Raw genomic sequence first — 10,868 nt, 5'->3', positions numbered from 1 at the left:
TAATTCTCTGTACATATGCCCCGCAGGCCGTATTGGTGTCAGTGCCCGGTGTAACATCTGCCAATGTTTCCCTCAAAGTTCCCTTATTCACAGATTCACAGGGAAAAAAATATCAGAACAACCATTCACAAGGCCTGGTCTATTCTAGGGAAACTCTGACACACAGTTTTCGCAGATACAATACCGGCAAGGTTGGTCTCCAAAAGCAAAGAAACTAGTTTTAGCGGCTCAAGCGTCCGTCCGCTGTGTTTGGAACGACCGTCAGTCATGTTTTAACCGCCCGCAGATATGATAGACTACCGGCAGTCCGCATTGGGGTACCGTATTCACGAACACAAAGCTAGATGTGGAGCATCGATATGAGCATCGATATGAGCATCAATTCACATAGATCGTTACACTGATCCCTCTATAAATTTCGTACGGGTGTAATTCCTTGCATTTTCCGAAAGCACACATTGGCTCGATGTTCAGCGGAGTGGATCGGAGCCTAAAGCGCAAACATACTATGTTGATACCATGCCACCCCGCGAACAAAGTCGTAATCTGAATTTGGTTTCGGTACATCCCTCATAATGCACGCATGCTGTGAATCTTAGCAACATTTCCTGTTGAATACACAACATGCTGTGTATAGGCCTACAATGTACAGGCACGCGCATTGCGCATTACACAGCAGACTACGCCTGCTCGAGATAACTGTTTTGGTCATACGGCACACATGCCATCCAAAAACCGGGGCTCCATACGCCTTAGATTTACTTCGGGTCATAGCCAGATGTAGAATGGGGTCAGAAACACCACAACGGGACCATTGTCACCTGAGGTTTCAAGAATTAGGAGAAAGATTCAGCAAACAACAATTTAGCTATTCTTTATGCTCCAAATGTTGAATATAATAGCACAGGATTTTTACTTCCTGACCATACGCGTACTTGAAGTGCTGTGGATTTTTTCTATCACTTTTTAAGACTCTTTCTTATTTGTCGACGTTGTGTTGCTCCTGATACCGAAAGCGAGCTGTTTGGAAGGCGGGAAAGGATGAGATTTTCTATTGACGTAACCCTGGAGGCTAAGTCCGCTGGGTTCAGCTTTCCAGGCACGTCACGCAACCAGGCAGGGCTGCTGTCACTCTGAATTGTTGCAATAGCATTCCGCGAAGATGACGTCACTGCAGCTGCTGCCCTCTATTTCCCCATCGCTGAATTACAGGCAATGTCGGACAAACATGCGGTTTCGTAATGGATTCAGGCTTTCTAACTAGGGCAGTTAGATTCAGTCTGGCACATGTCCGAGTGTTGGAAATACTACATAATTGTTCTGAATATTTCTCTCTCTGACTCTATGGTATCATTCATGCTAAAAACAATGCAGGGTCAAAGATAATTGACTTCGAAATAAGCTCAAATGCGTAGAAATAAGTGTCGATGTCCGACTGTCACGTGACTAAAACGTCATCAATATCTTATGCAAATGACCTTGTGAGCTATAAATAGCAACTTTGCGGGATGCTATTCGATGGCCACGAAGGGTTTGTACTTTCGAGACAGGCCACGGATCCAATGCAGCACGTCCATACTGTCTGTCCAACAGACCAGGCAAGTGATTCCCAACAACTCCTTGATACTTGGTGTCAAACGAAGCCCCAACACCGCAGCCATCAATTCCAATCGGGGAATAATCAGTATTGAGGGGTGGGACCCTGGCTTTGGCCATCACTATACGAACTGTCACAGAGTTGTCACTGTATTCATTTCAAATGTAGCTCGCCGCTCCATATGCCTGACCATATGCATCTCTGAAGGTGTGCAGCGATGTTGCGGCTGATATGCCTTTCTTGCAACATCTGGGTACTTCAAAATCTGCCACGCTAGGCAGCTCAGCAATCCAGGCTCTGATCCATTCATCCCCAAAATAGGCGGAAATGGTTTATCCGACTAGGCCTTCAATCCAAGATTCTTGAAGAAAGATCTTTGCCCCGATGACAAATGGAGCCAGAAGTTGCAGGGGATCAAATAGCCTGGCTACCAGAATCAGAAGAGTCCTTTTTGTCGCTACTCCTCAGGTAATAACTGAGCAGGCATACCCGATGACATCCTTGGCTGCATCCAATTTTACTCCCAAAGCTTTGACACTCGGCAATCCAGAGTCTTCAATCTGTAGGGCACTTCCGTCCCTGTTCTCCTCTGGAATAAGCTGCATGACCTCAATACTGTTGGTACACCATTTGCGAATGCCGAATCCACCATTCTCCAACAGTTTTGTGAGTTGCTGGCATAGGTCCGTTCTCCATCGCAGGTGATAGACCCCGATGTCTTCTCCAGAGCACGTCTCTCATCAGGTGGGTGAGCCCTGCTTTATCTGTGAGCGTGCCCATCTCCCACATTCGACGAAGTTCCTCATCAAGCTGAACGTCAGGATTGTTTGTACTTCAAGTACGGGTGAGGTTGAGCAACTCCAAAGGTTGCAGGTGGCTCCAATGATCCAACGCACGTCCACCCCAAGATGGTCCTACGAGCTATGGGTTCACCACGATGTCCGATGAGCTAGTCGAGAGAGAGTAAGTTCTGGGTGGTCGGACCCTATAAGTAAGTCTACTCTCTTACGGCCTGCCACTTTAGGGAACTCTATCCCTTGTAAATGATCCCATTGATCCCTCAACGAGTGACAATTCGGAACAATAAGTCCCTTGGCCTGCACTTTGCAATCCAGACTAGAAACCGTGACTCCAACTAGACCGCTGTCCAATTTGGTTCCCTTATCTACTTGCTTAGCTAAAGTGATTTCATTTTTCTCCACTGAGGGTCCCAATGACTCAGCCACTTCAGTTCTGAGATAAGATGAATCTGACCCATCATAAAGGAGGAATGCATATACTCTCGTGCATTGTCCCATGGCATCCATGATGTGTACATGTTATACCCGCAGAGCTACCTTGGACGGTTGTACACTCTCATCCGCATCCAATCCGAAAAAAGACCCTCCCAGCGATGTCTTAGGTTTTCAGTAGACCGACTTGTCTTATGTACGCTACGGTGATGTGTCTTTCCGCAGTTGCCCACGATAACCTACATTCAGACAGCGACAGCACAGTCCTTTTTCCTTGACAATGTTCCACCTGTCTGACATTTTTGCGGAGGTCCCCTATTTGCACTCACGAACATGGTGCTTTTCGACGCACAATAAGCAGGCTCCATTCAATGTATTTGCCTGTTGGTTTCCACTTGGGTTTTTTGGCTCAGTCTGGGCTGGAATACCCCAGATATTTCACCAACTCCAAGGCAGGTCCATTCAGGCAGTATATCTGAGTATCACCAGTTTGAATCTCGCAGTTACGTCCGCTTGAACGACAAAGATATCAAACTGTTAATACCATTAGTGATATTGTCCTCTGTCCCCACCAAATTGAGGCAGTGAAGGTTTCGCCATACCCTGAAAGAACATTCGAATAGCTCGGGAAGATTCCTCTAATGAGCCGCTAGTCGGCTAAGGACCACGCGACGCACCGAATGATGGAAAAAAATTGGTTCAACAGGCAATTCACCCTGGGTGTCTTCTCCTTCGAAGACAGGCGGAACTTCTTGGGAGTGGATTTGATGAAAAGGTGATAAAAGTTCGAAGTTTTCTCTTCATCTGTCAACTTTATGAATCCGGCTTTCTCCCTTGTCCTGAGCTCCTGCATGGCATGATTTGGCTCTGTCCTCCTGAATCGATACTATCGTAGCTTGACTGATACCACTATTGCCCTCAAACAAGTCGGACTCAAGCTTGAAAACTAGCCACCTCATCCTGCTGGCTTTGTATCTCCAGTCGATGTTCAGCCTCTCTAAGTTTACACTCCTCTGCAAACCTCTGTTTTTCCTATTCGACCCTAAAGGTGGCTATCTCTGCCTTGATCTGTGCTTCTGGCGATTTAGAAGTAGTAGTGTTTCACCATGTCGCATGACAGCTCTCCCCATACTTAAGTGGTAGAGTCTAAGACCTTCAGGTGAGGTAACGTGAATATCGACACCGCTAATCCTGTGATGTAGGTTCACAAAGATAGATCTGTCATGTCTAAAGGTATACATTGGGAGAAGTGTGCGCAATGCACTATATTCTACGATTATATTCCAATCTACGAGAGTCAAACTCACGCGTCGGGCAGTGCCACGTTCTCCTCCTCTCGACAATCTAAATCAAAACGATCACACGCACACAGGTTCATGCCCAAGGGTTTCCGATCCAAGTGTTCAAGTGTCTCATTTGAGGTGGTGTGGTGCCATTGACAATATCATTGGATCCAATATCCAAGACAAACACTTCTGGATGAGTACGGTTGATCTGATGTGCAAGGTAGATCAAGTCCCGACTGTCAAGACACAATCCACCGACACCTTCCACAAGGCGATCTAATTGGAGGGGTGTGAACACCATCTAAGACACACGCGACGCGACAATTTAGAGGCTTGACACCATGAAAAAATAATCATCATCGAGTGAAGTCCATATCTTCATAAAATCATATTTCGAATTCCAGCGTCCGATGATACATTTGTCAGTGAACTATTGACAGAATTGCAAGAAGTCAGAAAATCGCAAAACTTCTTCAATCGAATCCCATTGTCTGTGTGTCTTGACCCAATTCTTTCTAGCCGCAGCCTCCGATTGGCTGACCAAAAGGGCTAACGTTCACCCTTTAGGGTCCGTCGCCACAAAACGAAATGTATCTCCAGTCTACAATAAATAGTTTATTTTAATTTTGATATAAATTGACTGACAAATAAAAGGTTTTAGAGCAATTTGATGGAAATTTTTTTTCAATAGACCCTGTTGTCCAGCCGTAGACATGTTTCATGAAAGTGACGATTGACCAAGGGCTGTGCTGATTAGTAAGCTTTCCCCCACCTCGTGCAAATCGCAGTGTGCTGAGTGTGTGAGACCGATCAGTCACATGCAGTTGTCGTGTGCAGTGGTTACATTCCCTGGGGGTCTTTTTAGCATGCCATCTGCACACCATCAATTGCAACAACGAGTTTTAAGTGTCAAAACTACTGTCTGGTTCAAATGGTCACAACATTTGCTCAGAGTACGGTGGGCAGAAGATTTGTATCACAGTCATTAGAAAGGAACAGCAGGTGCCTCATAATGTATATCAACTGTGAACGTTCATCCCTCTTCAGCATGTCATACGCTTTCGTATAGAAGATGGTTGCTACTCGAGTAGGATTTTCCTGTGGAAGGTTCTCCTGCACATTCTTCAAGTCATCCATGTCCATCTCCAAGCAAGTCAGTCGCACCTGAAAATATAACCATATGTTAATGTAATTCATGCAGGTGAGTGGACCGGTGACGTCACGCCAGTTTTGATGTTACGATACTCAGTCATGGTGCCAAATATTTATACATCATCTGCTACATGTTCTCAATATGTTCAAAGGGCACGCTTAGATGCAATTGTATCATTCAGAAATACTGCCTCTCTTTACATGGAAAATGCTTCAAAATCTTGAAAACTTTCGTATTTTCAACAATTATGCCTCACTTTTCAAAGAGAGGCGGCTCAAAGGACCATTGGGATTATTATTGCAGTATGTTTGTTCTTCTGTTGGTTCATCAGTAAACTATTTTTTGGAACGTGTTTAATGCTTTTCCAATTTTGTTTCAGCTCTACGACAGTAGAAAAAACACGTAATTTGTTATTTCAAGTACGCGCAAGTCCTGGCGCGAAAGACCTTTCCTGACACGTCAGTGCATGCCGAGATCCGAGTTCACAGGTTCACAGGACAATACAATCAACAGGAGAATACATACCAGTGTGGCTTCAACAGTCAATCCCAGAATCATGCGCCTGTTATCAACCTCATTCAAACATGAACATTCAATGTCTGCAAGAAGTTCTATACCAAGCTGTCCACGCAGTCTACTGCTGAAATCAACACCGTCGTCACTAATATCATCAGGAGAATCACCAAAATCATCACTGCCAGTAGCTCCTCCTGCATATCCTCTTCCTTCGATTTTTTGTTTCTTATCACACAAATCATTCTCCTTTTTGGGTAATTTCTTTCTCTTCTTTGATCTCAGGGCTGTTTTCTTCACCTGCCAAAGGAATATTATCTAAAACTTAGCATATGAGGTTCAGTTTAACCGTATTTTATCATTTTTCCTTTTAGAGAAGAGGCCCAATCGTACTTTAGGTACGTAGAGTTCATACTGTTTAGCTAAATGACCCCCTTCCCCCCCATATGCATGCTGTACACATTGGTAGCAATCAACCCCCACCCTGCTCATTCGGTGTGTTCTAAATGAATGGCCCAAAATTGGAAGTTTCTTTGACAAAGAATGACAAATGGGGGCATTTATCGAGATTTCAGAGCTTGAGACCTGAACCCTAGGTCAAGTAAACAATTTGAGTAATATGGAATGGAGACTTTACCCATGGAGATTTAAGAGTGGATAATACTACCATACCATTAACACTAGGTCAATGCAGATTTCTTTAAATTTGTTGACCGCATACAAAGGGGAGGGGAATCTGATTCTGAAGATCCGGATTCTGAGCAATCCTCCCAAAATATTCAATTCAATATCAATTATCATCAGATAAACCTACCTCCGCGACAGTAACAACTATAGTCGGTTTGTGAAACACTTCATCTTCATAATCGCAGCGGAGGTCATTTATGGAAAGCACTGCCATTCTACCCATCTTAGAACTTCGTGATTCTCCCACTGCTCTGAAATAAAAGATGATCACACTGTAGTCTGTAGTCTAAACTAATGAATTATTGGAAATTTCTAGCCAAATGTGACCTCAAAAATTCCAAGATGACATCACCCTTAATCTATTCTATGCCTTGTATCATTTTCAAGATGCAATGAGAAGTACAAGGTGAACACTTACTTAAATTGCACCAGAAACATCCGAGCAAAAACTTGGAACAAGTCCACAAATGTGCCTTCATTTATTTGCGAGTTGACAGCTTTTTTGAGGACGGACTTGAGTGTTTTAAGGAAGATCTTTACTCGTTCATATGTTGGGATCCTGAAAAAAGGAACCGGAGTTACGAAGTGCCAGAACGGCCAGCCATATGCGCAGTGATGCCGGTTTGCATCAGTGACACCTCTTCAGTTCCTGTGTGTGGTGTTCTTTAATTGTCAAGCTTTTATTGGTACCTTTTACACAGGTACCTTTTACACTGGACAATGTTATACTTGATAGGGTGTATGACTTCACATATCTTGGAACATCCATTGACTATAAGGGTTCTTTGGTTACAGGAAAATTCGTCCCCGGATAATTCGTCCCCGGAAAATTCGTCCCCGCAAATTCGTCCCCGGATAATTCGTCCCCAAGGAAAATTCGTCCCCGGAAAATTCGTCCCTGAGGATAATTCGTCCCCGAGGATAATTCGTCCCCGGAAAATTTGTCCCCGAGGATAATTCGTCCCTGGAAAGTTCGTCCCCGAGGATAATTCGTCCCCAGAATATTTTACAAAGTTGAAAGTTTCTGACTTGACTTTCTAAGACTCTTAAGTCTTGTCGAATGGACTGTAGTAATAACTACTACTTTCGATTTTTCTCATTCAGTGTAACATCTCTCTTTACTACCATACTAGCTAGTTACCTACCCCACTATTTATATAGTAGGTAGAGTTAGGCAGGCGAAATATTTTATTGAAGAGTTTATAGCTTTTCTTTCATTCTGACCAGTAAAAATACTTATTTGAAAAAAAAAAAATTATTTCACCTGCCTACCCCTACCTACTATGAAAAGAGTGGAGTAGGTAACTAGCTAGTAGGGTAGTATTAAGTGGTAAAGAGAGATATAATGGATGAGAAAAGTCGAAAGTAGTAAGTAGTAGTTATTCCTAGAAGGTAATGTCAGAAACTTTCAACTTTTGTTCAATTTTCCAGGGACGAATTATCTTCGAGGACGAATTTTCCAGGGACGAATTATCCTCGGGGACGAATTATCCGGGGACGAAATTTTCCTCGGGGACGAATTTTCCAGGGACGAATTATCCTTGGGGACGAATTCTCCAGGGACGAATTATCCTCGGGGACGAATAATCCGGGGACGAATTTTCCTCGGGGACGAATTTTCTGGGGACGAATTTTCCTAGGGGACGAATTTTCCGGGGACGAGTTTTCCGGGGACGAATTTTCCGGGGACGAATTTTCCTAGAGCCGGGTTCTTTTAAGCCTGGAGTTGAAGTGCTTACCAAAAAAGGCTCCAAAGCTTTTTATGTTCTGATGAAAACAATTAACTCCAATCGAATAGAACCTCGTACTGCTATTCGTTTGTTTAATAGCTTTATCAGGCCAAGTCTCATGTATAACTGTGAAATTTGGGGTTTCGCTTTTCTCAAGTCACTACTTAAACTGAGTACTTATTAACGACAGCAATAAATTTGTCAAACAACTGGATCGTTTTCCGTTTGAGCAATTATTGTCTAAATTTTGTAAATGGATCTTGGGTGTTAATAGATTTACATCAAACTGCGGAGTGAAGGCAGAACTAGGACAATATCCTTTCCTTGTATTTATGTTCAAACATACTTTTGATTACCGGTACCTATCTCATGTTAAAAACGCCAGTAATACAATCCTTAATGAAGCTTATGAAGTTGACAAAAAGCTCACTTCGTCCTGTAGTATCAACAAATCTGTATCAGCAACTATTGATGTGTTAAACACTAAATTTCAGAAAAATCTCGATCTCTCGTCTTGTAGTACTAATGTATCAAATTCACTCGAATTATTGTATCATTCTTATTTCTTCTCTGTATTACAAAATGACAAAAGGTCAAATTCTAGTCAAAAAAACAAACTCAGAACCTACAGAACTTTTAAAACTGAGTACCAATTTGAGCCCTACCTTAATTTTCTAAAAAAACAGGGGGTTGTTTTCAAAAATGGCTAAGTTTCGCCTTGGCAATCACAACCTACCTATCGAAAAAGGTAGACACTTTGGTACTCAGTTAGAAAAGCGTCTCTGTCCTTTTGGGTGTAACGTTGTCGAGGACGAGTTCCACTTTTTTGCACGATGTCCCTCTAACAATAAATTAAGAGACGAGTATCTCACAAGTATAAATTTTTATAAATGTAGTCAATTATTTTCAAATCTGAATTTTATTTCTATTGAGTAGTACTGACAACAAGATTATTTTAGATACCGCTATTTTTACCTCGAAAGCCTTTGAAGAAAGACAAACAGCTCTTCAGGGGCACTAATTAATAAGTCATTGTGGTCTTATTTTAATTACCATAGATACATGTAACTTTCTTTTAAAAATATTTTTGTATGTGTTGTATTTGTATATATGTACTGCCATACTGTCTTATCCTTTGATAGTTGTGCAATAAATTGAATTGAATTGTGTCTGGTGTTCTTTAATTGTCAAGCTTTTATTGTTTTAATCTGCTGGTACATAGTGTGTAATTGTGTGATTGGTTGAAGACGTACTGATCATGGGAATAAAGGCAATATTGACACTTAGTGTTATCGTTCTTTCAGTAACGTAGGTTTTCAGTGCGAAAGACAGAAAACAAACTACATGTATGTACAAGGGGGCCGGTGTAACAGTAACAAATGCCCCCCTGGAAAAAGTGCCCGGCTCTATTGTATTCTGCAATATGGTTCTATAGAGACCCTGACCGTCAATAGCTCAGAGATTGAAGCGCATAATAGAATCCTTTGTTTCCCAGGCATTCTATCCTAGGACATTTTAAACTTCTACACCGGCAGAGACTGAGAGAGGGTTTAAAAGCAGTTACAAAAATCATTTCAAAATAAAATCACAATTCACACCTGATCAATGAGGAACCTACACAACAACACCTGCCAATGTATTTAGCCATTAGGCCTATTGTCAGAAGTCCGCTTAATAGGCACTCCGACGTGTTCTGAATCGGAGTAGGCCTATAGGCCTATGCGCATTTTAATTGATTTGTTAGGCGCCTTCGAAAAGGCCTATTGGCTTACTCACCATGCAATCTTCAGAGAATTAACAGCAGCAGTCCTCTTTCTCTGAAGCACATGTTCTGCTTCAGTAATCTGATTGAATATCCTCTGGCTGATTGAAAAGGCTTCAGTCTCGTGACAGGCATGACCACGAGGACAGTCCTGGCAAATTTCGATAAGTTTTAAGAGCTCGAAAGAGTCTATATCAAAATCGAGAGCCAATTTGTAACCATCTTGTAGAAGTTCGATATGTGGGGCAAGGTTAGGAATACCATCATTATGTTTTTTATCCCACAGATTTTCGCTGGGTTGGCGAAGTTTAGAAGGAATATAAGGCTTGATCATCTCGAAAATCTCTTCGGGTTTTTTTTTGCTACTGTACCGAATACCGAATTTATTGAGATCGTGCTCAGTCCAGTTTCCACCGTTCGCTAAGTCATTCCTAAAGGTTGACGACCAGACAGCAGGACATTGTAGTGAGCCTTGGGAACGCCTTGAAGACGTTGAATTCCCTCCATCCTCAGCAAGTTTCACTGCCTTCTCTATCGACGCCATCGATTTTTGTACAGCGATTTGTTACATCTTCAAGAAAGGTCGGAATGTCGTGCGCTCCATGGCGCTCTACGAATGGTGACGTCATTTCGCGGGAAATACAAAACATTGAGAAAGGCTACTAAGTATTTTCTTAAAAATCACTGGCCACAGTTATCGAAAAATGGCGGTGTCGAAAATCTTTCCAAGTTCGTCCTCGTTCTCTGGGGAAAGAAGAAGAAAGACTTGCCCAAAGACCTGCTCAGTCTGCGTTGCCCTTGTTTAGAATGGCCTCACACAGCACCTAAGGTGGTTTATAGTCTACAACGCGAGAGGGAGCAGTTTTGGAAGCGAGTGCGGCTTGCTGTCAAAGACTCAGAGTGACCCT

The 10,868-nt window shown here is 42.6% G+C and overlaps 1 protein-coding gene across 1 annotated transcript; it reads right to left on the bottom strand.

The window, feature by feature from the left end:
- Positions 1–4,734: 4,734 nt before the first annotated feature.
- On the bottom strand, positions 4,735–10,507 carry LOC135501789 (uncharacterized). The gene is made up of 5 exons (XM_064794100.1): positions 9,975–10,507; positions 6,887–7,027; positions 6,596–6,719; positions 5,794–6,081; positions 4,735–5,279 (listed from the first exon to the last, which is right to left on the bottom strand). Exons 1-5 carry the CDS (start codon positions 10,502–10,504, stop codon positions 5,064–5,066), a joined length of 1,299 nt encoding a protein of 432 aa, XP_064650170.1. The 5' UTR covers positions 10,505–10,507; the 3' UTR covers positions 4,735–5,063.
- Positions 10,508–10,868: the final 361 nt, after the last annotated feature.

The sequence above is a fragment of the Lineus longissimus genome, chromosome 17 (assembly GCF_910592395.1).
Source record: "Lineus longissimus chromosome 17, tnLinLong1.2, whole genome shotgun sequence".
Lineage (NCBI taxonomy): Eukaryota > Metazoa > Nemertea > Pilidiophora > Heteronemertea > Lineidae > Lineus > Lineus longissimus.
This window is presented reverse-complemented; position numbering and strand designations above follow the sequence as displayed.

What these genes read in the sequence shown, in the direction of transcription:
- LOC135501789 (XM_064794100.1), bottom strand. Translation starts at nt 10,504, where the DNA reads ATGGCGTCGATAGAGAAGGCAGTGAAACTTGCTGAGGATGGAGGGAAT. An exon ending in ATGTTTCTGGTGCAATTTAA is followed by an intron (nt 6,720 to 6,886) that starts GTAAGTGTTCAC and finishes CTTTTATTTCAG; the next exon opens with AGCAGTGGGAGAATCACGAA. An exon ending in TAGTTGTTACTGTCGCGGAG is followed by an intron (nt 6,082 to 6,595) that starts GTAGGTTTATCT and finishes TTCCTTTGGCAG; the next exon opens with GTGAAGAAAACAGCCCTGAG.